This window comes from Zonotrichia albicollis, chromosome 16, assembly GCF_047830755.1.
Source record: "Zonotrichia albicollis isolate bZonAlb1 chromosome 16, bZonAlb1.hap1, whole genome shotgun sequence".
NCBI classification, from domain to species: domain Eukaryota; kingdom Metazoa; phylum Chordata; class Aves; order Passeriformes; family Passerellidae; genus Zonotrichia; species Zonotrichia albicollis.
Window position 1 is genome coordinate 42,708 of NC_133834.1, and position 27,407 is coordinate 70,114.

Consider the following 27,407-nt stretch of genomic DNA (forward strand, 5'->3'; position numbering starts at 1 on the left):
AGTGGAGTTACTTAACAGACACCTCTGTTCTATTAATGATGTAATATCAGTTTCCTTTTGAACTGGCACCTTAAGGACGGGAGACAAATTTCAGTTACAACAGCAGTCAAAATTTTTCTATAAAGCTAGAATTTCAAGTCATCAACAGATATTTTAAGGACAAAGTAAGTCCTTGTGGACAGGAATCAAAATCCAAGTACTTATTAAAAACTGTCTACTGAATTTTACCTCCAGATATGCCAGATTCTTTAACTGTTATTGTGACTGAAAACAGCATTAAGGTATTCACATTCTGAGCAGACAACAATGAAAAAGAATCATACCAAAAAAACTCACCAAGATTTCCTTTGTATGCAATACCATGCTGACCTAATAAAACTCTAAGTTTTTTTATTTCTTCAGAAAGTTGCTTGTATTCCTAAGAAAGAAAATACATTAAAAATAGCCCTTCCACTTTTCAAATACATACCTAGATTGGGAGCTTTTAGGAAAAAAATGCCTCTCTGCACAGCTGTTACATCTCTCGGCTTTGAAGAACTTAAAATGCTTGTTTCAGGAACATAGAGCAGATTTTAGAAAAAGATACATGTCTGTGTTGCCAAAAGAGGAACCAGCTTTTTTCAAGCCCAAGAGTAAAAATTAGAAATGCTTTCTGTAACTATTTCAAATCTGTCTTGTAAGTAGCATTTTATCACAGAACAAATCTTAAGTTTGCCTCAGGACTACCCTTATTTTATAATTATTGTAATTCTGCCATCTGGAAATTTGTACATTCTTCAACTCTTGGCCTAGTAACTTCATGTTCTTGCTCTCAGCAGTTTCTGTTACCTTACAGACAGGGATTGCTTAGTTCCATTGAGATTCAAAGTATGTCCCTGAAATCTCAGAGAAGCCCCTATTTTTTGCTGTGTTTTGATGTTTAAGTAAAGACAGAGCAAAAGAATAAGTATTTAAGATTAAGTGTTTACCAAACCAGCCAATTTATGTCAATTAAGCTATGATGAAGCCAGAAAAAGAAATAGAAATTATAAAATACTGTATTGATAATGAGTGAACAAATAATCATGTGACTGTTCCAGCTCTTATGAGATCAAAACGGTGATCTTTACATTGAAGTATATTCACCTTAACCATGGTTTTATTTGATTATATTCATTAATTACTACGTGGTGTTTTGTCTTTGCTACCTTTTGCAAATAAAAAGAAAATAGCAACTGCCTCTCTGTATTGTAATAAATAAATTCTCATCCATGCTCTTTTTCTGATGGTCAGGTTGTGCTCTTTTAGGCTGAGCACGCCTTCTGCCTCTATTTTCCCCATTCCAATTCTGTTGTAGAAGAACTGTTCACATACACAAGAGTCATTCAGAAATAAATACAGCCATTCTGCCTTTTACTTGTGCAACAGCCAATGCATTCTTCCACAAGTCTGGGTAATTATCCACAGAGATAATTATCCACAGAGAGAATTAAAAGTGTCAACATTCTTGAGATTGGTTACACATTTATCTTCACTAGTAATTTCTTCCTGTCTCCAGACTGATATTCCCCAGAAAGAGTACCTACAGGGTGTTCATAACCCAAGCGCATACACCAATTCCTTCATAACCCCTATCTTCTTACTGGCCATTCATTTTTGCTGGTTTGTTTTTGACTTAGGGCCTATAATAAAGATACCGAATCACACTACATGCAGGCTGTCACATATTGAAACCAGAAAAGATAACTCCATTAAGAGATTCAGCTGAACACCAAGGTGGCAATTCCACATTGTAAACATAATGCTCTATACCTTACTGCACTTTTCCACTGTTTCAAATTCCAGAGTTATTTTCTTACTCTGTTTTTCAACTTCATTTTCTTCTGTTGCTTTTAGAAGTCCTGCTTCCTCAAAAATCTCTTTCAGAATTTTTTTGTAACCCTAGAAAAGAAAGTTTCCAAAAGGTGACAGATCAATCTATTCAACTCTCATCTCTGCTTGCAGTTTGCACTGGCCATTCCGTGTCCTCCAGCTTCATTACCGTTTCATATAGCAGTTACAGAACACAAAAATTCCTATTTGCATACTGCAGAATAAATAAAGGAGAAACTACATACAGAAGCCAGGTTTGGCTATTTGACAGTAATATTTTTTTTTACCACATAGAGTTGGAAGAATCAATAAACCTGGTCGGTTATTAGTTCATCGTACAGTAGCTGCTCTGCTTCGTCCCACTTCCTCTGCAGTGCTTCAGTCAGAGTTGGATAAACTGAAAAATGGAAGTCAAACCACATAAGAACCAGGAGCACTATCCTGCATTAGTTAATTCCTCCTCTAGTATCACGCAAGAATATTAAAGAACTCAATGTTTCTTTACAGTACACAGTCTCCACTGCTTTCAAGAGCTGGGCTTACGCTTAAATTGCACTTCACGCATTTAAAGTTTCTGGAGAATGACCAGAAATTTTTCTTATTTCCAGATCCAGGGACTAATATTCCTTTGGTCAACGTAATTCTAATGGAGCTTTTTTGTAATTTAAGTAAATTGGCAGATACTACAGAGCTTATTCCTACAGTCCAAGGAAAGGAAAAATAAAAGTAATTCACTGGGTCTACACTAACAATGACAAAAAAAAAATTTAATCCCCAAAAAAAAAATTAGTTGAGAAATACCTAGGTGTTATAATGACTGGCATTTTAAAAATCACTTCATATAATATGTTAACATTTAATACTAATTTATACTAAGGTACTAACTCAACCTAAAAATGGACACTCTGAAGACAGTGTATATGCTAGCTATTCCACAAAGAATTTTTTTTTAAATTTTACCTAAAAGTGAGTGAGGATGGCACACGAGAGGAGTCTCAAATGTCAGAGAGTAAACACAAGTACTTGGCTCAGACACATAAGCCAATTTATTGCTCTTTCCACAAGCAAGATGAACCTAAACATCAGGAAAAACAAAGATGAGCAAAAAATGTCTACATGAAACACCATCGCTGATCTATTTGCTGTGTTCCAATGCTAGTAGATGCATTTCTGTACATATTGTCATGTCAAAGCTTCCAGCGCCTTTTTAAATTAAAAAAAAAAAAAAAAGAAAAAGCATCATAGCAAGCACATAATCCATTTATTTTATCAAATGTGAAAACTGTTTTGTCTAATGGGAAATGATTCTCCCCACCAACCATTGTTCCTTGGACTACTAAGTACTATATTTTCAGCAGAATGAGAGTAAAAAGGACAGTGAATAGGACACCTTAAGAATCTCGTTTAACATAAGCACAATCTTCTTAAATTTTATTTCTGACCAGTGTGCTAATTTCAGAATATAAGACACATCCAGACTGCAGAGAATTGTTTTCATCTTTAGATTTGCAGCACCAACATTTTTTGTCTTCAAAAGGAAATGCCAGTGAAAAATTCAATCACAATATCAAAGGTCATACAAGAATATGAATTCTTTCTGCAGTTTCTATGGGAAATAAAGATGTTAAGCAGGCACCTCCACTAGAGTGTAACATTTTCACCATGGCCAGGATATGGCAGCCAAGTTGGCAGCAAATTGCAAGAAATTCAACAAGGTGAAGTGCTGGGTAATGCACTTCGATCATAACAACCCCGTGCGCTGCTCCAGGCTTGGGCAAGAATAGCTGGAAAGCTGCCTGGTGGAAAAAGACGTGGGAATGCTGGTTGAAAGGTGCTACTCATCAGACTTGTGCTCCAGACCCTTCCACAGCTCCAGTGCCTTTCTCTAGACATGCTCCATCACCTCAAAGTCTTTCTTGAAATGTCCCTAGTGCTTGTTCTAACACCATAGCTTCTCAGCATGCTACTGTTAACTGCCGAATTCTTTTCCCTCCTTTTTCCTGGATGTTTTTAATAGGCTGGCATCTTGAATTCTGCAAAGAGCTCTTTCTCTTTATTTTGCCTGACACACATTAAAAAGCACTGTACTGTATTTCTAAGGTAATAATTATACAACTCTTTCAAGGAAAAAATGAGTTGTAAGTAACCAATGAGAATACATAGGTAAATATCCTCAAAATTTTATCCTGATTCTAGCTTTCCTCCTCCAGTCATTCACACAGTCACTGAAGGAATTCATCTTTATGTTTTCTATCACAGCTTAAATGATGACTTCTTCAGTGTAGGAATGTTTCAGTTTGTAGTCTCACAAGTGTTTGCAGAGTCATGCTGTCTGAATTAGCATAGTTTAAGTTATTTTACCTTTGTCTGTCTGCTCTTAGTTTCACAGGAGTCTCCTTCCCTCATCCACATTCCAACAAATGTGTTATTGTCAATTTCCCATTCATGCCAGATTCTGAAAAAAGAGGACACTAATTTGTTTTAAGTTACTGGACAGAAAAAGATGAACCCTCAGGAAGAAAACCAAGAATACCCTTATACCATGTTCAATTTAAGTGTATATACTTAATTTCTGTTGTCTCAGGATTTCCACTTCCTACAGCCAACACCTTGTAAGCCGTGTAGTTTGTTATCCATGTAGCTATATAGGACACATCAAGAGCACTTTTTGAGAGCACAGTTTTGGATCCAATTTCAGTTTGGAAACCATTTGCAGTTAGAAATCTGTGTTTAAGTCTAGTAAAATAAAGTTTATAGATCAATCCCACAACGAAGTCCATGAGGCTAAGTACCCTGTGCAACTCAGTTTGATTGCAGGATTTTTAGTGCTGATGAGAGCACCTACAAACGCTAGTCTACTTCTGCTAGTCCTAAAGCAAATGATACCCTCAGCATGGTGATGTACAGTTTCCTCACATACCCGCTTACTGTTTTGCACAAAGGAGAAAAAGAGATATCTATATTCAAAATACCTAGAAAAGCAATGGTCTGGTTTATACTAAGATTTATTTTAGGTATTATGATTTGGTGGTATTATGATCCAGGGTATTTTTAAATACTTTGGGATACTTTTTTTTGGTTATACATTGAGCATTTTATAACTTTTTATATTGTTTAACTACCATTAGGCATAAAGCACTCCTTTTCATTTTGTAATATTTGTACTTAACCCAAACTGCAAATAGTTAATGGCCATGAAATCTGTGTTAATATAAGCTGTAGTTAGACATTATTGAATTTTTCACATGAACATATCCCACTTGCAGTTGGCAGGGGTTATTAATCAGTCTCCAGCAAAAATAGGAGGTTAGTATTTATCAACTAAAAAAAAAAACCCTGAATTTTTCAAGACAGGGTATATTTAAGTATAGTGCATTGGGAACTACCATGATCTAAACTGACCAATGCAAGAATCTTAGTTTTAAAACAGCCTCATTTTTACAATCTATGAAGTGGCCTGCTGACAACATAGCTAAAACATAAAAAGTCTAAGTGCCTCACCCTAAAATCCCACTATACGCATTCCATCGAAAAGTTTGCTCATGCTGAGTGACATTATGGAAAGGACAAAACTCATACTTGTACCTTAAAAGGAGAGAAAAGAAACAGAAAATAAGAAATGCTTCAGATTGGAATAAATAATAGTTTATTCCCAGTAAGTATATAAACAAATATCCAAATCCATTACTCACGTGGATTCCACAAAACTGAAACACTTGCCAGCAAGCCTAAAGAGATGTGCAGGGCCTAAAAACATCACAAGAGATGACATAAAGGAAAAAGAATGTTTTGGTTAAATTTAAGCAAGCTACTGTGGTGACAAAATTGTGAGGACTACGTGACAAATTAATTTTCTGCTGTACATAAGGAAATTTTTATCTTTCATATGAATTACTGTAAGTTCTCACTAGCACGATACTGTATTGCATCACGTTCTTTAATGCTGTTCATTCTCACTACCCAGTGAAATAGATAAGCTTAATTTGACAACAAAAATGAGAAACCTGTGTAAAAATAAAACATTTGGAGGTGAGGTCCATAAAAGAAGTCATCAGTGCAGATCTTGCCAAAATCTAATGTTGAAATCACTGAAACTCTTGCTTGGCATCTGTCTCCAAATTCATCCAAACTCTGAAAGTTTATACTAGCAAAGCTCATTTGGTCAAAATGTTGACAGTGCTCCATATTAAAGTTTCACTGAGATTCTCAAACTGGATTTTTTTTTTCCATTTGCCTTCATGGTCTGATCCAGGTAACATTCAACAAGATAAAACTTCTGCCGTCAGACAGGTCAGCAGATGCAATTCTGTTCTTTTTGTATTGACTACAAGGCTTGTTGCCAAGGAAATCTAAGACTGGAAACTTGTCGTTAAAAAGAGGGAGAAAAGTTCTGAACTACGTGCTAGAGAAGTACTTCAGTATCTCTCGTATGTGGAAATTTACCTTGGAATTACTAAATATTAATAAGGAAAGAAGAAAAGAAATAACAAAGCAAATAAAGTAAAACCCCATCCTGGACGCTAATTCCCCACTGTCAGGATTACTGTAGGTACTTTTTCCAAGAATCTAGACAATCAATTGTACAAACAAAGAAAAGACTACCAGAGACACGCCCTCCGGAATGCTTTAACTACTGGGATACAGGGATATTGGGATACAGGCTGGTCCTCTTTCCCAAGTATTCTTCTGACTGCATGATCTTGCGTTTCATTCTAGAGATGGGCTTGGCCAAAGGGTTTGCTCCTCTACTACATGAAATCTGTGCCTCAGTGATTAGCATGCTCTCCCCGCAAATGAAAAACAGCAGATGTGAATGTGTCCGTAAGGAATGCATTAAACTCATGTCTCCCTTTCCAGGGCAGATGCTGTAGAAGAGAAACTACCAGAATTATTACCCCAACTGTTTTGTAGAAGAAAAGAAAAAGGATGGTTTCCATGCTAAAGAAATAATCGTGCAAGACAGGGTTCCATGCACACTCCCAATTTTTGGCTACATGTAAGATCCCACAACAAAGAAAGAAGGATTTCTGGTGCGCTGTCCTTTTTTCCTACTACTTTTGGCATGTTACCATTCAGCATTCTATTACTAATCCCATTTCTAACTATATCACATTTCACATGCAGTACATGCAGAATTATACACTTGAGTTTATAAAATGTGACAAGAAACATTAAGCATAATCACATTCAATGTCGTCATACCAAAATGCCTTTCTTGAATCTCAACAAGGTTTAAATTTCTGCCTAAGGTTAGCAGAGAGACAAGAATTACTCCCTTTTGCTTAGTCTTTGCCTTCAGTGTTTATCTGCTCTCCTCTAGAGATGGCCTAGAATTTCGTACATTCCTGTCCATTTTGCTTAAGGGGTGCATTTATGTTGCAACACGGAGGCTGCATATGAAACTCTGCATATGAGCCACTCTGACTGGTTCCAAGACTACTCTTAGGACTTCTTTTCTAAAACTATTTTTGGATAGTAAGTACTACCAGACCACAGGATGACTTTTATATGATAATCTCAATGACGTTGAGGATTGTGTCAAGAAAAAAAGAGTGTGTACTATGGGTCAAAAGGATCTGTTACAGGCTAGAAAAACACAGAATAAAACGTATGCACAGTCCCATCACAAAAAAAATATTAACAGCATCGAGACCTGGAACCACCAGTGAAGTTAATATACATTTTAATCCTTCAGGAGCACAATGAAATATATTTGCCCGTGCTTAATTTCCATGATGCTTAAAGAACTACACGCGAAATTCGGTTTTCTATACATAAAGTCGAAACAGACTACTTGCACTGCAAACAACTGTTGCTAAATAATGAAAACGGCACCAAAAAAAAAAAAAAAAAGGTAACGGTTGCATATACCTGATACTGCAGACGGGGACATCTTTGGCTGCAGCCTATTTGTTTGAGGCAAGAATGGGTTATTCAACCTTTCAAAAGAAGGAAAGTTAAACGTTTAAGGCTGAGTTGTGCATCTGGGCGTCCATACATCCTCCCCTACCTGTGTGTCTCAACACCGACGGCCGCTGCCCGCGGGACAACAGCGGGGTCTGCGGGAGCGGCCCGGCCCGGCCCCCCATCCCCATTGGAAGAAACGGGCTAGAGCGTGCACGACGGCAAACAGACCCGAACCCGTCGACAAACAGACCCGAACCCGTCGAGTGAAGGTGGATCACGGGAAGACCCGGAGAGCAGGCGGCCACGTACCCGAACGTATTCGGCTCCTCCACGATCTTCATTTTTCCCGCCGAGGCGAAGAGACCTGCTAGGAGAGAGCAGTTGGGAGCGGCGGGATGGGCGAAGGGATCGGCGCGCCCGCCCGCGCCGCGGCCCCCGTACCCACCCAGCGCGGCGCTCAGCGCCGCAAGCAGCACCCGAGCCGCCATCGCCTGCTCCGCGGGAAGCGGAAGTGCGTAACGCCAGGGGCGGTGTTTCTGCTGAGCGCGGCCATGGAGCGCGGCCGGCGCGGGGGCCGGCGCGGGACTCGCAGCCTCGAGACTTTCGCGGCGGAAGCGGAGGCCGCGCTGACAGGTGCGTGAAGCGACGCGGGCGAGGGCAGGCGGGTCCTGCCGAGCTGTGCCCCGTCACCGTTGGGCATTGATATACACCTGCTGTTTTCAGCTTGCCTGGACCGCGAGAGGGCCGCGGATGGGGGCGCCCGGGAGGCCAAATTCCCCTGCCCCCTTGCCATGTGGGAGCTCGGACACTGCGATCCCAAGAAATGCACCGGGAGAAAACTCGCCCGGAAGGGGTTGCTGCGAACCCTGCGCCTCCGCCAGAGATTCCCGGGCGTCGTCCTGAGTCCGCTGGCTACGGAGTACGTCTCTCCGGCTGACAGGTGGGGCCTCGGTGCCTGTTGGCAAAACCCGGCGGCGAGGGAAGTGGGGGAGCTGCAGACTGTGAGGGAGAGCACTTCGTTCGAATACCGTACTGATGTTGTATTAAAGAGAGCATTTTAACCAGTGATACATGGCTGAAACTCTTATGGAATAAAATTGACCTTCTTATTACGTTACACTGATGCCTGAACATGAGAAACAGAGTCGTTTTATCAAATCAGCTTAATAGTTTTACACAGCTGGTATCAGATGAGAAAAGCATCTGTAGTTCCCAATGAAAAATCCAAGTGCACGTCTTGTAGGTTAATTTCGTCAGAGCACAGCCGTGTACCTGCTGTGTCTTTTATCATGCTATATTTAAGTTCTTCGGTAGACAACACAATGTGTTAACACAATGTGCCAGCAGAATTTTTATAAAGATACACGTATCAGAGAAAAGATTTGTCTTTAGAAGCAGAGAGAAGCTAGCAGAGAACCTTAATCAGAACTGTAGTTGAAAGTGTAGTTGAAGGTGTGAACATTATTATTCATCACACTTCTGTCACATTTTTAAACCTAGAATTAATCACATTTCATTTTGAAACACATGGGTAAACCTTTTTTTGCAATTTGTATGTTTGGAGGAAAACCATGCTACTATTCTTTCTCATTGAGTCTGTTAGAGGTTATTGTAAAGCGTATGGGGTTTGATTAAAAAAACCAGGGGATGTATGCAAGTTTGTTGCCAACATAAAGCAGCAATTGGAATTCTCACTTCATCAGTATAATGGTAACAATTTTTCAAATACAGTGACATTTCTTTTTTTCAGGCGTGTCATTGCTCAGAGTGGAATTGCAGTCATAGATTGCTCATGGGCCAAATTAGAAGAAACTCCCTTTAACAGAATGAGGGGGAGTCATCCGCGGTTGCTGCCTTACTTGGTGGCTGCAAATCCTGTAAACTACGGTCGGCCATGCAAGCTGTCCTGTGTGGAAGCTTTTGCTGCAGCATTTTGCATTGTTGGTAGGCTCAATTGTCTGATGGCAAGTATGGTGCTAGCAATTGCTACATTCTTAATCAAACAGAAGACATGGTCTGCAACAAAACAAACTGTAATGTTGTCATATGGGTCGTCACTTTCTTGACTTTTGGATCAGATTATCTAGCTTTCCTCCAGATGCGTGTTACCAGTTGCACTGAGGTATCCGTGTGGTATTCATGTCAGCTACTGAATGGGACACAAACTGATAATCCTCATTTTATCTGGATAGCGCATAATGTTAGAAAAGCCGTTAAAAAAAAAAAAGAAAGAACACAAATGCTTAGGCAAGATTGCCTTAATGAGAGGTAGCAGCTGGCTGTTAATAGGGCGAAGTCTGGGTAAGAACAAAATAAATTGCCCTCTCTTGTGATGTTTTTCAGACTCATCACGGAACTTTGATAAAAGAAATGCTCTACCATACTGCAGACAAATCTTATCTTCTGAAAATACTGTATGGTACAATTGATCTTGTACTGAAGGGCTGAGGGAGATACTGCTTGAATCATTCATTACCTGTCCAAAATACTTTTATGTAGCACTTGCTAGAAGGCTATGAACGGCTCTTGGATTCAGTTCTATGTTTCAAGTTAAACTGAAATTTGGAAATATTTGTAGTTTTTCCAGAAGTTTTAATCCCCGAACACTGAAAGAAACACTGGCAAACAGCTTTCTATTGTATTGACATGAATGCACATCCTTAACTAGAAACATGTAAGTCAAGTGAAATCTCACAGTAAAGAAGAAAACTAATAAATTATTTTCTGTTTTAGGATTCCCAGATCTAGCCACCATTCTTCTAAGGAAATTTAAATGGGGTAAGGCATTTCTTGACCTGAACGAAAATCTCTTGGAAAAATATGCAGCCTGTCATTGCCAGGACGATATGCTAATCATTGAGAAGGACTTCTTAGCCTGTGTCCAAGAAGAAAAAGACGAAGAAGTAGGTAAGAGACAAACAGAGAAACACTACACGTGCCCTTTTTCTAACTAGTTTTCTTTACAGTATTTTCCTTAAATCCCATAAAAATATTAGCAAGGTGGAAGATAAGTGCTTTGCTGATATGTGTTGTTCTATCTTTATACTGTGCTAAGTGTACCTGTTAGCCCATTTTTTTCAAGTCAAGTAGGGTGGAAATGACTAAAGCAATTTAATGCATGGAGTATTCACAGCTGAACCGTAAAGCAGTTACCCTTATTCAGCTAACCAAAATGGAAACTTAGGAGCAAAAAGAAAATACAATGCTTCCTTGTTTTCTATACAGATGTTAAAAACAGAGTATGAGTAAAAAGACTAGTAATTGAGAAGGAACTATGAAAGAAATATACGCATACAGTCAGACACCAAGTTAGTTACACATAAATCTAAGAAGGACTTTTAATAGACATATTTATGTAGTTCTCAATCAAGATGTTTAAAATCAGATCTTTTAAGAGAATTAAAATAATTTATAATAAGTACAAGTAGTTTATTCACAAAGTCTTCCAGTAATTTACTGCAATCCCAGTATTTCAGGCTATATTCAGCTGAGTGCTTGGTCTCATTCAAGACAGCACAAAGAAAGGCAAATAATCAAGAACATATGAAAAGGGATTATCCTAATTAACATTTTCCTTTCATGGTGATTAAGCCCTTAAAATAGGTATGGCTCATACTGCAAGAAGATGGTCAATAGCATTCACTTGCTCTAAACTTTGATCTCGTTGCCATAATACTGAATTAAACCATCCTCCTGGTGGAAGCCTAACTAGGTACACTAAACTGAAGACAGCTCTTAAGAGGCAATATGGCTATGCCACTTAAAGCACACTTCCACCTACAATCCTATGTATTTTCTGGAACTGCAGAACCAAGACTTGTTTGACTTTTCTGACAGTTCTTCCCAGCTACTTCAGCCAAAGTAAGCCCAGCCCTACCCTTAACTCAGCAAGAGCTAAATCTGGACAGCTGTAATTCACTTCTCAGTGGACATCAGCTAACTAGACAGCCATTTTAGAACTTAATCAGTGTTTTCTTACCCAAAGCCTCAGAAACCTACTTATACAATCTGACCACCTCTAAAGATCTACAGGACCCCTTGCAGGGGGTGAGGGAAAACAGTGAAAAGCCTAAACTGGGCAGGCAGGACTTGGGTTATTTTCTCATCTCCCCCAGTTTCTCCTCTAACAACTATGGTAAACTTAAGAGAGACGTGAACTAGCCTTTCTGTGCCTTCCCCTCTCTGCCATTAATCTATGAAAATGAAGGAAGACCATTAAGAAAATGCTTTTTTCATCTTCTTTTTCCAGATCCATTTGATGTTGACCTAGAAAAAGAAGTTTCTAATCCCAACAGGCCAGTCAATTCCTCAGGGTAATGAAATTTAATTTAAACCATAGTTTTACTTACTATGTTATTTTGCTTTTATAATCTTGAAAAATGTTTCCAGTCTAGCACCAAGGAAAGAAGACTCTGAGGAGGACAGTGTAAGCAATTCAGATGATGCCACTGAGAGCAGCGAAAGCATTGATGAGAGCAATCCAGAAGACATAAAAATCCCCAGTAATCCCAAAGAGTTGTAACATCTTGTATAAAGAAATTTTTTTGCGACTACTTGAGTGTGTCTTGTTGACCTGTAATTTGATGCTTAGCAAACCTCAGTCTCTATGCAGGTTTGTAGATATTTTTAGGCACGAGGTGTTTTTAGGCTCTAGGTTATTAAATTTTTAGGTAAGTATGGAACATTAAATTATTTTGTAAGGAGTTTGAAGTTTAGTTACAAGTGAAAAAATAACCCAGTATTCTAATTGATGTGTCTGGAAAGTGGTTTATTATAAACTTCATTATTAAACTAACAGTGTATTAGGTAAACTTTCTTAGCTTCTGGTCTGTATTTCAATTGGAGAACATGCTATTGGCCTGTTCATTGTACCTGCCACATAGGGAGTCTCTTGACTTTTTGCAGGCTTGAATCTGCCATATGTATTTCAACTACTTCATCTATTTAGAATAAACTGAGCTAAGCCTGAAAGGAAAAAACACTTCTTGGAACTGCTTTAACATTTCAGTATGTCTTTTCAGGAACTTTAATTGTTCATTTTAGTTATTTAGATACAGTCCTAAGCAACAACAAGTGTTTTTGGCACTTCATACTCAGAACTGTACTATGAAATTTCACATCACAGGTTCATCAGTGCTATCTCTGTGCATTTTCATCACTCAAAGTGGCACTGTACCAAGTCAGAAATAAACATTGTCTGGCCCTTAAAGCTTTGTGATACACCCATACCAGCACTAGTATCTCAGGTCACTTTTCCCAGCGCTTGCCAGTTTGTATAGTGAAAATGAGCTGTTAGCAGTTGTTTTCTATATATTTAAATAGAATACTCTTTGGAGTTTCAGGCACCCAACTGAAACCTAAACTTTAGTGATCATTCAGTAGAATTGGAGATACCAAGGACAATTTGTAGATTCACCTTCACAACTCAAAGTTCTTCACATCACAGGACTTTCTCCTCTTGTCCCTCTACTACTAGAGGGATTAAATACTAAGGGCTACTGGAGCTAGAGCTGGGAGTAACAGCAGCAGTTTGGGTGGTACAAATACTCAATTTCCCTTTTAAAAACGAGAAGGACAAGTAAATTAATTCTATAAGGAGACATTCCCTTTGATTTGGTTTTTTCAATAACTTCCCCACCCATATAAAATCTGTCCTAAATGTGCTGCTTTAGCAAGGGTTTCTTAGACAGTGACAAGAAAGCATTTCAACATAACAAAAGACTGAGAACCATGTGAGCACATCAGCTATTCTAATTTGGAGGAACGCTTTTACATTATTAAGCTGTAGTAATCAAATGGAGACAAGCAAAACAGATCTGGAAACAGAGCTGTATAACTTTGATCATAGAGCACATCCTCTCCGTAGAAGCTATATGCATTAATAAATGGAAAGAGGCACAAAATTACTTCTAGCAATAATAAACAAGCGCCATTTGAAAATCCTCAGCATTCCTTGGACAACTTCTATTATTGTTCGTATCAGTCTAAAGCTCACTTTTTTATATTAACATGGTCACACCAGTATGCTGATCCCATTATGCACAGTAAGCAACTGACCTCTGCTTGAGGAACTGATCAGAATTGACTTGCTGCCATTACCACACATGGCCCAAGGACGGGCCACATACCTGCTCCAGGTCAGGGACCGGCAAAACAAATGAAAGCAACATCTAAACCAAAGGCAAATGCAGCATCACAGGCCTTAAAAACAACTTGCACTGAATTGTGTCCAGAGCCGTTTAAATGGCTGTCTTTTAATAATTTAAATGAAGATAAATGAAACAAAGCCCTTTATATAAACAGTTTATTTACTCTAAACAGCAACACAGACAGAATGCCATATAAACACAAAGAAAGTGATGCAGAATAAGGATGCTGGCTAACTTTGGATCTCAGAGGCTCTTAAGCAATAACAACCTAGTTTCTGAAAGATAGAAAAAACAAATTCAGGGAGGGAAGGGGGTGGAGGGCATGATTTTTTTTTCATACAGCCAGCTAGAGGCTAAATATAGTTCTAACATTTTAAAGCATGCCTGCATCAGATAGCAAAGTAACTAGAGATACTAGTGAATTTATAGAAGTATAAAAGTTTATAATTTTACAGCAGTTGAAATACTGACATCAATATTAAAATAAAAGCAAGTTTTACATAACAATCAAAAATACAAAAGACTGAAGGAAGAGACCCTGTATGAAAAAACTGGGGGCAATTCAGCAAATTTAGAACTGTATACAACTGGCGAATATGGAAAATGGCACACATACAACCCCCTCCCCTTATGTGGATATTAATTGTACATAGCAACATTACATTTTGCAAAAGTTTTGTAAACAAGTTCTTGCCAAACCAATCCCTTCCTTTTTAAGATGCCGCGTGACAAATGCTTATGATGGTGCAAACTTCTTGGCTTGTGCTCGAACCCTCTTTTCATATTCCACTCTGTTTTGGCTGAAAAGAGAAAGGGTAATTATAGCTGGAAAAATCAGAGGCTGTATTACAGGGTTAGTTTCATAATGAAGAGAAACAGAAATCATTGCTGAAGGCAAACCTTTTTGATAGCAATCCACGGAACTCTACAATAAATTAAAGACTTTTCTGGACAAGTATGGTACTGTTCAACTAGTTACTTCCATCACCTGTTGTCAAATGATTGCACTGACTTTGTACTGTACCAGTCTATTCAAATGGGTTTGCACATGCTCTTCTCGAGACCAACTGTACCTCATGTGCAAACATTCCCTTGTTCATCTGAATTTTTCTACTCCCCACTCACATTAAGACCTGAGGTCATTAATAACAAATTCCATACCCTAACAGTACAAATAATAGTTCACTAATGGCTGGTCGACTTCATATGGTTTTAAATTATCATCTTTACTGCTTTGGAGAGAAAATGGAAACACTCCTAGGAAACAGGAGAATGACAATGGTGTGGTCATTTCAACCTTTATATCTACAGACCCTGACTCACAGATTTAGGTTTATCCTAATCTTCAGCTGGGGAAAAAAAGGTAGTTCAACACAGCTAAGTGTAGCATAGTTACTACTGATGAGGGAACTATGTCCAGTCACTAAGCCTCTGACTCAAGATGTAAAAGGGCAAGTTCTTTGTCTTCTGTTCTTGTGCCAATGAAGGAGCACCATAGTAAAGCATGCATTTACATTCAGTTGTCCATTCTGTATTAGTCATCAGAAGTGTGAGTTGAGCTAAACAAAAATTTGTAACCATTACTCTTCTGCCAGAGATAGTTTAGAGTGCTTAGATTTTGCAAGCAGCTTTGCAGCAAACTTAACTTACTTTCAGCTACAAAGGCTTGCTGCAGTGAAAGAAAAAAAGGCAGCGAATTATATCCTCAGAACTTGACAGACTGGGGGGAAGAAATGAAACCAGTTGTGGTCACATGCAATGAACAATTGCTAGCAAAGAGACTGAAGACTGTCTCTTCTCATGAAGAGATTTACAAACTTTACGTTTTTTCCTCAAAGTTATATTGCATTGCCACATGAGAACATAGCCTAGCTGTTAAGTCTGGCACCCATCGAATCCACACAGAAGAATGCCTTCCATAGGAGACACGGAATGCCTACAGCGAAGAGTAGGAGGTAGGCTAGCACCTTAGGAGTGCTGAAGTTACTGAATGACAGTACCAAAGGAATCCCGAGAATATGTATTCTTATTCTGAATGTTTATTCTTGAAAGTTTAACAACTTGACCAAAAGACCTCTATGTACAATGGTGCATCTTCTGCAGTATTTATCAACTATGCCAACATTACAGATGCGTGCACAATCCTGCTCTGTTTAACTTCTACCAGACATTCACTAAGTAGCGAGAGACAATGTCAGACTGCAGAATAATAATAACCCATCTGAAATACTCTGCATGTCCAAGAGACATGAAAAGCACAAACGGGAGACTATACATACTTGAAGTAACAAAAATCTTGTAATATTTTAAGCTAAACAGGTATTTTTTTGTTGGGAGTTTGGCTGGCTAAGGACTGGAAAAGTACAAAACCGTGGCTAATTCCAAGTCCTGCACCTGTGTTGATAGCGTGTCCTTGGGGCCTAGCTGTAGTAGGATAAGAAACAGTGAAAGAGACATGAGAAAAGAGAGATGTAACCCCTAAGGAATGAGGAAGAGTTCACGGTATAGTTTAACCAATAGATTGCTTGGCTTACAGAATATTCATAAGCTTATTATTTGCTGTATAAGTGTTTGATACTTTCTTCAATAAACTGGACCGGGACTGGGACCAGACCGGACTGGGCCTGTGATGAACCAACTGGTGTCCTGGTCCCCTTCCTTCGACATTTTTTCCCCCTGGAAGCACTTTAAACAGAAACAAGACTAGCCAAGACTGGTTTTGTATATACATGCACATGGGAGATTATTAAAAAGAATAAAACACAGACTATCTATACATGTATAGAAGTATATTATTGAGGCCGCCTTCATCATTCCTAGCTCCTGCAACTGTGGCCAGTTTACTGTCTTCCACATGCACCCAACTCCATCAAGCCTTCAGTAAGTACATTAAAAAAATAACACTGAGTGGAGCCATTAATGAAATGCAAAACCCACTATCCATCCCTATGTTTCCTTTTCACTAGGACCCTAAAAAACATATTTAACATAGCTTGCAAGTACAGTCACATTTCATGTTATTTTTCAAACTTGTCACTCTCCTGGAGGCCTCCTCCTGTCCAGAATTGTAATCCCACAATTCCACCTTGGTTATTATTTCAGTAGCTACCAGTGCCAAAAGCATTTGTTTAAAATGCTTTGCTTCCCTAAAGATTACAGAACAAATCTCCTCTTTTAATGGTGGAAAAACTTTTAAGACTAAGCCTTAAAAAAAAACTAACTAACAAAAGAAACCCAAAAAGTCTCTTTAGCTCACAAATTATCTCCTTTCCTAATCAATGCAAACTTCATTCTGCTAAAGCTACAGGCATTCTGTACTTTTCCACCTATTGTTCTGGAAAATGTAGTTTTCCCAAGATGCCATGTTTCCCACACTGACCACAGCTCTCCTTTGTCCTTCAGGCACAAGTTCTTACAGGTATGTACCACTGGGCAGAAGTAAGTTACTCCTGTACTGACAAATATGAACTGTCACCTAATTCAGTCTCCTCCTGATCTCGTGATACCATTACACCACATTGTTACTATCTGGCGTTTAAGGGAACGGACTCTGTGTTAGTCTAGAACCAGGATGAAAATCTTGATATAGGGAGCCTTCACATCTTATTGCTGCTGCTTTGCTATTAAAAGCTCCACTAGCCTAACAGCCATGCAGCTACTATATTGTTCAAATTTAGCACAATCTAGACATCTCCACAGAATACAGTAACAAAGGTAAGAAAATTACCCATGTCATTTGTAAAAACATTTACATGTTATACTACAAGTAATAGACACTTGGAAGCAATATGACAACTTTCAGTCTCATATGCAAAGACACTTACCAGTAAATTGTGTAAGCCTCTGCTTGAGCTGGGTCTTGAATATTTGGTTCATTTAGAAGTTCTTGTATGCCTAACAAGATCTACGGAAAAAGGAATAGAAGTAACAGGCATATATTATGGGTACTACTAATAGGGATTCAGTGAAAAACCCTTAGAAACCAGTTTAGGTACACACAGTGAACATCTTATACTTGCATCAGATAAGCAAGCAAAGCAAAAGTATTAAGAACATGCCCAAGTACAACTAATGACCTGTTTAATTGTGATTGCTGGCCGCCAGTCCTTATCCTCCTCTAAGATGGAGAGACACACGGTGCCTGAAGGATACACGTTTGGGTGGAATAACGGTGGTTCAAATTTACCTGATAAAGAAGAGGAAATGACTTGCATACAGTGCTAAGAGGAAGATCAGAGAGTTGGGTTAGATCAGTTGGGGGAAAACAAAACCCAAAAATCCCCACACCAACACTGGCAAAAAAGCCCCAGATAAAACCCCACCAATTTCTGGAGCTATTAATACCAGTTTTCTTCTTGGCTCACCCCGTACCTAAAACAGAAACTCCATCACATCTGTGATATCAATCCAGGCAATCCAACATTGTCTTTTTGACTGGTAATCTTTTGGTTTAGGAATGGAAACAGACAAAGTAATTCATGATAGCTTTGTGATCAAGACCTTTTAAAAACAATTCTGTCTTTTCAGCTTTACATACTACTTTATAAGGGAAAGATACTACCCTTCACTCATCTTTTCTCTCCTCACTTTAAAATAATGAAAGTTTCATACAAAGACAACTTAAGTTCTTAGCATTTTTTTCAGTTTCATATTTTCCTATGTATAATCAAGATGCACGGAACCAGAGGAACCAAGTTTAAATTACAAGACTAACTGACGGCTTGTGTAGCTTTCCTTCTGCCGCTCAATCTATATTCTGGCATTGCTTTTAATCTTTACAGGACTTAAATGCAACAGCTAGCATCTTCAGTAAAGTAATGAACACTACCTTTGCAATACATGAAACATGTACATATTAGTGCAGTTTTCTCATCCATCTGACATTGCAAGTATTCACAAGACATAACAGTCTTGCTGCCCTATGAAGTTCAGTGGTACTTCAGAAGCTGCACTGGCAGGAAGTTTTATCAGTCACATATACATCTTATAATAAAGCATGACAATTCCTTTAACACTGTCAGGATATGAAAACTGGTATTTTTGAAGAAAATAATGTGAAATGTTTTCAGTTACCAGAGATGTTTGCCCCTGAGTTACATGTATTTAGGTGGTATCAAGCAAAAGGAGTAGCCAGGAGCTGACAGAGCTTAAATATGCAAATGTAATGATAGATGAATTGCTGTCAAAAGAGCAATTTGTAACCACTGTCATTGGTCTGAGAAGGTATCCAATTCAAGAACCAAGAAACCATGCAATGGAATAGATGCTTTCAACTTTCTATAATAGGTGAAATTTGAGATGATATAAGGAAAATTCAGTTCAAAACCTTAAGGAGACTAGGAATCTGAAGATCTACTAAGTTATACATGGTAGCAGAAAAAGAACAGATTCATATTTTAGAGCAAGTTGATTAAAAGGTTCAAGTTACAGAGCCCTTTTTTCCAAGTTCCTGTCTTCTGAGTTCTCAGCTTAGAAGACCAACTTAACAGTAAGAACATAGGGATTTAGTCTAACCTTGCCTGGATATTAGTTTCTAAGGACAGCTGATAATGTAGTGAGCATTTCAAGCTATGCTTTCATCAAACTTTGAGGGAACCAATCTCCCTCCCCTCTCAATTCAGATATATCAAGCACTTAGCTGATTTCATCACAACTTTCTGTGATGAAATGCAAGTGGGTGGGGAAAAAAGAAAAGGCAATGTATCTTTAAAAAAAAACCAAAACAAAATCAAACAAAACTGTAGGAAAGTAATAACCATTTGTAAGAAGCTCATGGATTAATTCAACACTGTTCTAATAAACCTGTAATTTTTAATTACCTGTGGTAATTTTACTTACATTTTGGGGGTGAAGAAGGGTAGTCATCCTTGAAAAGCATCCGTAGTTTAAATAAGCCTCCTTCCCATGGTGTCTATCAAGAGTTAATGTAGAATTTGGTTACAGAAAAGAAAAGTCAAAATTGTGGAAAAAAGCTTACCAAGAATACAGCTTCTCAGGCAAAGCACAAGACATTCTTCTGCTACACAGCAGAAAATAGCTGTCCTGCACTGTAGCACACTGTCTAGACTACGGTAAACTATTCTACCTATAGAAGAAGCTGAAGTAGAAAGGATAGGGTTTCTTTCTTCAGCTACTAAGTGATGTCAACTCATCAACACAGTCAGAGTCATCACCAGTAATTTCATATAAAAGTAAAATTTTCACACTACCTAAGAACAGGATACTGCTGAAGTTTTACACTATAAATGCAAAACGAGGAAGGGGCTGTTGTACCCCCACTAAAGTCTCAGAAGACAGGAGAGGGATACATCCCTTAAGCATGGGAATGTAAATGGCTTCTCTCATGCCTTATGAGAATGTGGTTAATAAAACCATAAATGAACTAAAAATGCAGACAGAACTGTACAGCTGCTAGAGTTAATGAGATTCACTAGTCTAAACTAACCCTGTCTGCGTTTGGTAGAATGTAGTCTCACAGATTCCATCTTTCTGTATAACAAGAAAATTTAAGAGGCTCTTTATCCCTACCCAGCACTGGGAAGGACACTAATGACAGAGAGCAAACCAAATAAGACAGCACTATTCAAAAGTGTCATACAAACGAGAAAAAAAAAAACATCTAGCAATAGAGAAAAAGACTGTCTCAAATATACAAAACACATAGGGAAAAAAGCCCATCTTCTGACAAACTGAGTTCTGATAAGAAGTGCAGAAATGTAGAAAATATTCTAATAGCTATAAAATTTATTTCTCTGCTACTTCTCTGTAATTTCCCCTTGCTATGGAAACACTGTAATGGAAGTAAATGTTGGGTTGATTTTTCTAAAACAACTGGAGTAAAGACAGTGTCACATCTTAAAAGCAAAACTGATCAAATCTTATCCTCACAGACAGACATGCTTGAAGACCACCTTAGAAGGAATTTTTTTATTATTTCCTAGATGAACTATGATTTTTAGCTGAATGAAAACCAAAACATCCAAAAAACCTACATGAAGAGAGAGAAATCACTTCATTGTCATTGGTATTCATTACGCAAAGCCTCAAGCTAGAAAAGGAAGAAAAACATGCTAGGAATTAATAAGATAATACACTTCCAGAAGTGAATGAGTTTTATTCTATTTGCTGTAGTGTATTTAAAGAGCTTGTTCTAAATTGCTGTTGTCAACAACTAGAAAAATCCATTCTCTGTACCTTCTCAGAGGAGTTCCTCTTTAGAAATTACAAGGTTATTGATGAATAAAATTTTTGTTTGCTTTCAGTCACACAGGAAGGCAAACAGCTTTTAATAATTTACACAGAAGAACAGAACAGTTGGCAAAGTTTTTATCATTTTTCTGATACAGCAACACACCTTATGGGTGAAAGATAGCAGACACTCAGAACCCCTACTAACGCTAACAGTATGACAGCAGTATCATCGAGACCATATTGCATTATGGGACTAGTTGCAGATGTTTTTTGAGTCAAATTTTAGGCAGTTAACAAGTGATTTGCTGTCAAATAAGTGAACAGAGTATCCCACCCAGGACTAACGCCGCTTCAATATTTAATCTGGCTGACAAGAAAGCATTCTGGTGTTTTCAACTATTCATCTCAGGGAAAGCAGCTGCAGTATAGGATGCCTCCAAACACAAAGGGAATAGAGACCAACTGCTTGGTCTGATAGTGATGAATAAGTCATGCTGCTTCTTGTTAAATACAATTTTTTTATTAGCAGGAATCACATCAGCCCAACTGATCTTTTCCAGGTGTGACACATTTTCTGGTACACATGAAGCAAGCTTTAAGGCCTTGTCTGCTCCACTTTGCGGTTTACAAAACTTCAAAGCCATACCATGAAGATTATGTATGGTGTATAAATTTTACCTAAGTATTTAAAAGTGACATCTCCATAAGGTACATAAACTGTTATGGGGAATAGTCTTGTTCAGGCAGAAGGGGATGAGTTTTTCCTTAGACTGTGTTAGAATATTTGTTTGTGCTTTTTTAAGAACTAACTAATGCTGCGCCCAGAGCACTACTACTAAAACTAAGTTGTAACTCTAACAGCAATATTATGCCCAGCATTCAACTAGGGCAGCATCGCAGGTCTTGCCTACACACAAACTCTTCTGAGAATCTAAGAAACAAGATCATCAAGGGTATTTAGGCAAATTGGCAAAAGGCAGTAGAAAAGGCAAGGCAAAAAAAAGTCCCACACTGAAGACCCGAAAGAAAGAATTAAAACCCCCAAAAAATTAATAGTAGTATTTCAGAAGAAGCAAGAAGAAGCAGAAGACAACCCCCAGAAGACTCTTAAACACTCCTCTGAAAACTTGTATTCTTCAGGTGCTAAGTGACAGGAGTTGAACAGGCTTACAGTATACTTTGTCCAATGTTCCTAGTCCACAGCACTTTTAATTCTAAAGTAGCAGCAGGACACAAACTTCATTATTAAACTATACATAAGGTAAATTCTCAATTGTCAATGTAATGCATAGGCAACTTACATTACTTTTCACCATAAATGAGAAATCAGGAGAACAGTAAGTCTTACCCCTTTCTTTCCTGGAATAGCACACTCCCAGTTCATTAGATTCATCGTGCCATCTGGATTTTTTGTAGGTACTGCTACAAATCCCTGAATCAAGGCAATAAGACATATGGTGAGGATTTTACAAGATGTACTTAAAATACTTTGTGACATATTTTATCTTTACACAGAGTCACTTCTTTTTGCACTACTAATCCTATCAGGGTAATGACAAAATCATCACCAGAACACTGAAACAACTGCAGAGTCAGATATTCAGTAGCTTTCATACTTACAAATGGATGATCTTTTCTCCAGGCTTTTCTCTCCTGTGCAAGTCTGCTAAGAGCTATGCCAGACATATTCAGAGTCCCTCTACAACAAAAGTAATTGCTATTAGCATATACTTTTTCTTACAGCATAAACAATGCATTATGTTTTAAAGCCCAGCTCACTCAAGAGTAATTTTGACCTCTCATTTTCACTTCAATAACCTAGACACATGTTTCTGCACAACCAGCAGAATTTATCATCAGGAATAACATCAAGTTTCTCCATGCCATCAAGTTCTAAGTAACTGGACTTGACCTACAAAATTCCATCCTTACCTTACTGCTTTATATTTGAACCCAATCTTAGAATAAACTTTGACAGTAGCTTGACAACAGAAACACTATTAGTAATGGAAAAAGTGCTCAGACTTCCTACTTGTGCAACTGATACACTCTGTTTATCTCCTTCCTACACCACATGAGGCATGGCAAATTTCTTCTGTAGGCAATTATCTGCATTTCTCCCATTTCTGGCAAATGGGAATATGAAATACTACTTTTTGGGTAAATTCCCACTGAAAGCCAGTATTCCCCAGAAAAGCCACAGGGATATAGCATTTAATAAAGTCATCTCAGTTTTGCAGTGATGTGGCTATAAGATTTCTAGACAACAACAGGAACAGGCAGCAACACAGAGCTCAGCTAAGGAAGAGCCAGCAGCTCATTCCACAAGACAGATTTTAAATTCCAGTACAAACTGAAGAATATTTCTGCACCTTCACTGCCTTAGTAGTAGCCAAGCATGGCGACCACAACTACAGAAAAAATATTCAGAGCACCGGTCATTCACTACTGCATGACACAGAACAACAGTTCTAAACAGGATGATTGCAGGCGTGGTGCTTTCAAATTCAGGGGATGATACTCCATTCACCATAACAGTACTCAAAGTGAGTTTATTTTTCATTATCAAACTGTATCTAAACTCAGGGTTTCACTAGCCACATGTTCAAATTCCAATGAAGGTTTTTAATCCTTCTTATAACTGCACTTCCACACATTTTAATTAAGAGATGATAACTGGCAATGGGAGAAGTCAGGCCAATTCGTTCTCAATTCCACATGTACCTCATAAACCTTTTTGACAGCAGAAGAGTAGAATGCTTCCACTTAACAAGTTCACAGAGTGACTGAAAGTGCTGTTTCAACTCTATTAAAACAAACCCTTACACACTGGTTAAGAATTATGCAGAATTTCACTCATATTGATTACTTATAAGAAGTAATTCAGTCTACTACTATTATAAGCATATGAACTGTAGATCTTTAAAAATACCAGACTAAACAATGTATACAGTTCCTAGGACAACATGTATTTTAACTCTGTTCTTCAACCCTTTAAGCCTGTTTTGCCTAGACAGGCATATTCCCTAATTCACTTTCAAAGTAGCAACCAAATTAATGTCAAATAAAGCTTTTTAAAAGGGACAATGCACACTCAGTGGACAGGCACACACACAAAAATAGTCCTACGTTCAGTCCAATTTTCCTCTAGTATTCCCAACATATACGCCTCTATCTTAATTATGGCAGAAGACTTGCAGGACTTAGTGAATGTGTACACGTGACTTCAGATTTAAATCTGTTCACAAGCAGGAAATGCAGAGCCATTGAAAAAAAATACCAGCAAAACTGAAAAAAAAAAACCAAACAAACAACAAAAACCAAAGGCAACAAAAAAACCTCTTCCTTAACCAAATTATACAGGCAGCATGTTGTGAGCAAGTTTTAATATGTTTTAAGAGATGTAAATGAACAGCATATACAGCAGAGTTTCAGCTGTGCTTTTGGTACCTGGTAGTCCACTGTACTAACACTAACCTTCTCATCATAGGCTGAGAAAACTGTATTTGCTTACAAACCATCCAAATATTCTTACATAGTTCACCAAACTCAACTACTTTTTCTGCCAAAAGGTCGGCATTACATGATGCTTTCTAACACATTTATTCAATTTCCTGTGGCTAACAACCAATTACCTACAACCTCAAGGGAAACACCAGTTTCTCACTGGGTAAATAAAGAGTGGATCTGCTGCAGAACATCAGTAACTTTTCAAGTAATTGAAAAAAGAATCCCGAGTTTTCAGACCATGCATCCTACTTACTTTTGTTACACACTATACTGTGCACTAATGCAATAAAGATTTTTCTAATGCTCTACAAATAGGTTTCCAAATCTTGAGGCATTTGACTTAGTTAAGCACTGAAGAATTTCAGTGCATATGAGAGACAACAGGCTTCACATATCTGCTTTCCAGACTTCAGTTACATCGAAGAGAACAGACAAGCATCTAGAACCTTATCAGTCTATTAGTAAATATTAAACAAGACTGAAATCCCATTTCACAAACTAAGATCCCATTAGTTAAGCATCACCTCAAAAGCAATCTGCTAACAAACTGTCAATATGAATTCTCTATATCCCAATCTATTAATGTACTACATTACCAGAAAGAATTCTGCACCAGAGGAAGTCTATTCAATCCTATTTCTGTAAATGTCACAAAAGTCGAAGAGACCAGTTTTCACGTTTTGAGTTTAATCCCCCAAATTCCCCCCTGCCATTAAGAGCTAGTAATGTCCCTTTTACTGCCATCAACTCAAAGTTAACAGAAACTTCAAAATTTACTCATTAGCTTGCCTTTGCTGCTGTTACTGCCTGCTTTAGAAAAAGGACAAAATAAAACCATCACGCTCATCATAGATGCAAACTTTTGTGCCTCATTACAGAATATCTTACCCATTTACACTTTCTGATGGAGTGGAACAACCTACTTTCACATACAAAATGCTCGTCTTGCAAATAATCTTTCCCGTGCCACAAACAACTCTCTAAACACATCAACAATATGCTCTTTGGGGTTCAAGAACTTTCAGTACGACTTATTGATTCCAAGCAGCAAGAGAAAAGACCCCAAAACGTTAAGACTGCTAGCCTCACATTTTTACTTTGCAGGTTAAATACTAACATAGAAAGACATTATTATCAAAGTAGTTTGCCCCGAACAATACAAACTTTATTTTTCAGAAAGGTGGAGAAAGCCACGGTCTGAGCTTTAATCAAAGCACGCTAACTCTGGACTGGGATAGAAAGTCTCCTCTGCTTGCGGCAAGAGAAAGGTATAAGAGGCCGAGCGGCGACCAGAGTCGCACATAAAACAACAGAAGATGCCGCACGGCGATGGACTCCGTGTTCGACGGCCAAGTAACCGGACAGGGCCGAGCACCGCCCGCCACCGCGGAGGGCCGCTGGTCCGGTCAGCCCCGCGAGGGGCCGGGGCAGCGCCCAAGGCCTGCACGGGGCACCGCGGGCCCGCCCGACGTTCCCGGGCATATATCCGGCGGGGCGGGACCGGCTCGCGCAGGCCGAGCGGTTCCACGCCCTGCCCGGCGACCTCCGCCCGCCACCCCCAAGACCTGCGGGGTGCTCAGAGCCTTAGGCGGACAGTGCTGCGCCGGCCGGCCCAGCCACAAGGCAGGAGCCACCAGGCCCGCACGCCCGTGGCCGCCAGTCCCGTCCCGCCCCATCGCAGGTGAGGGGCGCCAGCCCGGCCCGACCCAGTCCCACTCCGCTCCGCTCCCCGACCCCGAGGCCACCCCGGCCCCACTCCCGGCCAGGCCTCACCGAGAGCCGCCGCCGCCGCGCGTGTCCCAGATCGAGGCCGCGCGAGTGACCCGGATGTTCCCGCTCCCGCTGCTTTGTCTCCACTCCGGAGTTTCCCTCCCTCTTGCCTCGGCGCGAAGCGCGAAAGCGCTACTCTGTCCCTCGGCCCGATCCGTCTGTGAACCTATCGTCACGCGTTACGCATCTCCGCGACACAGGACCCAGAGGTGCCCCCAACAACGCCTGAGTATGAAGCACCAGAAAAACTCCACGCGGGGCTACCCCAAAGCCGAGAACTTCCTCGTACCTCTCGCTCCCGCCAGCTCCGGCAGAAAGCTGAATCAATTCTTACCTCTGGCGCCGTGGGAGCCGCCTGCGACTTAAGAACGCCTGGTCCGTCGACGGGCGCGCGCAGGTCTGGCGGGCCGCTCTCGAGCCGGGCCGAGCCCCGCCCCCTGTGCCGGCCGAGCCTGATTGGAGGAGGGGCCGCGGCTCTGAGGGGCTCCCGCGGCTGCGGGCGGGCGGAGGGGCCTATCAGAGAGCCGGCAGGCGGCACGGAAGGCGGTCTTCAGTTCGCCTCCATCCCGCGCTAGTTTCACTGACCTTTACGAGATTTATGACCTGGGTTTTGTTTCCCATTGCTTTGTTGGTTTGGTTTGGTTTAGTTTGGTTTGGTTTCCTTTCCTGGGGGGGACCCGGGACGGGACGACGGATTTTTAGTGGCAAATAGAGTATGAATCACATTCTAGTCTCATCTTGGAACTTCTCTTTCTTAATGAAACTGAGGAATTTTTAGTCTTGAAACCGCTGCTTAGCTATGCCTTGTGCTTGTCTGTGTCAGTGTTGCTTGAACGATTTTCTGTGTAGTAATAACTCCAGAATTTACTATTTCAATAAATAATCACCTAGATTCCAATCAGTCCTAATCAATATATATGCTGAATATCACTCTACCTAAGAAACCTTTCACCAGTAGCAAATGCCCACTGCAGACGAGGATAAACACATACTCCCCTGTGTAACTTTCCATACAATTCCAGTGGCATT

At 39.5% G+C, this 27,407-nt stretch overlaps 4 protein-coding genes across 9 annotated transcripts in view; 1 reads left to right on the forward strand and 3 right to left on the reverse strand.

Moving 5' to 3' along the window:
• Positions 1-8,359, reverse strand: part of GNPTG (N-acetylglucosamine-1-phosphate transferase subunit gamma) — a 42,179-nt gene extending 33,820 nt beyond the window's left edge. For 4 of the 6 annotated variants that reach the window (XM_074553284.1, XM_074553282.1, XM_074553283.1 and 1 more), the window contains exons 1-10: positions 8,204-8,319; positions 8,068-8,125; positions 7,723-7,790; positions 5,544-5,598; positions 5,353-5,436; positions 4,213-4,306; positions 2,812-2,926; positions 2,166-2,248; positions 1,792-1,920; positions 337-418 (exon numbers count right to left, since the gene is read on the reverse strand). In XM_074553284.1, coding sequence (XP_074409385.1) covers positions 337-418; positions 1,792-1,920; positions 2,166-2,248; positions 2,812-2,926; positions 4,213-4,306; positions 5,353-5,436; positions 5,544-5,598; positions 7,723-7,790; positions 8,068-8,125; positions 8,204-8,246 — 811 coding nt within the window. In that variant the 5' untranslated portion in view covers positions 8,247-8,319. Of the gene's footprint in view, positions 1-336; positions 419-1,791; positions 1,921-2,165; positions 2,249-2,811; positions 2,927-4,212; positions 4,307-5,352; positions 5,437-5,543; positions 5,599-7,722; positions 7,791-8,067; positions 8,126-8,203 lie in introns of all 6 variants that reach the window. The other 2 variants (XM_074553286.1, XM_074553285.1) reach the window with 2 other exon arrangements.
• Positions 8,068-12,311, forward strand: TSR3 (TSR3 ribosome maturation factor). The gene is made up of 6 exons (XM_074553280.1): positions 8,068-8,391; positions 8,482-8,698; positions 9,509-9,702; positions 10,492-10,665; positions 12,008-12,071; positions 12,148-12,311. The coding sequence occupies exons 1-6, from the start codon at positions 8,154-8,156 to the stop codon at positions 12,278-12,280; spliced, it is 1,020 nt and encodes a 339-aa protein (XP_074409381.1). The 5' UTR covers positions 8,068-8,153; the 3' UTR covers positions 12,281-12,311.
• Positions 12,312-14,044: 1,733 nt separating this feature from the next.
• On the reverse strand, positions 14,045-26,436 carry UBE2I (ubiquitin conjugating enzyme E2 I). The gene is made up of 7 exons (XM_074553289.1): positions 26,382-26,436; positions 22,719-22,797; positions 22,447-22,530; positions 19,746-19,818; positions 17,984-18,093; positions 17,732-17,811; positions 14,045-14,707 (listed from the first exon to the last, which is right to left on the reverse strand). The coding sequence occupies exons 2-7, from the start codon at positions 22,782-22,784 to the stop codon at positions 14,644-14,646; spliced, it is 477 nt and encodes a 158-aa protein (XP_074409390.1). The 5' UTR covers positions 22,785-22,797; positions 26,382-26,436; the 3' UTR covers positions 14,045-14,643.
• LOC102075040 (BTB/POZ domain-containing protein KCTD5) overlaps positions 22,743-27,407 on the reverse strand; it is a 38,215-nt gene continuing 33,550 nt past the window's right edge. Inside the window, exon 6 of the mRNA XM_074553287.1 lies at positions 22,743-22,797. Coding sequence (XP_074409388.1) covers positions 22,765-22,797 — 33 coding nt within the window. The 3' untranslated portion in view covers positions 22,743-22,764. The remainder of the gene's footprint in view (positions 22,798-27,407) is intronic.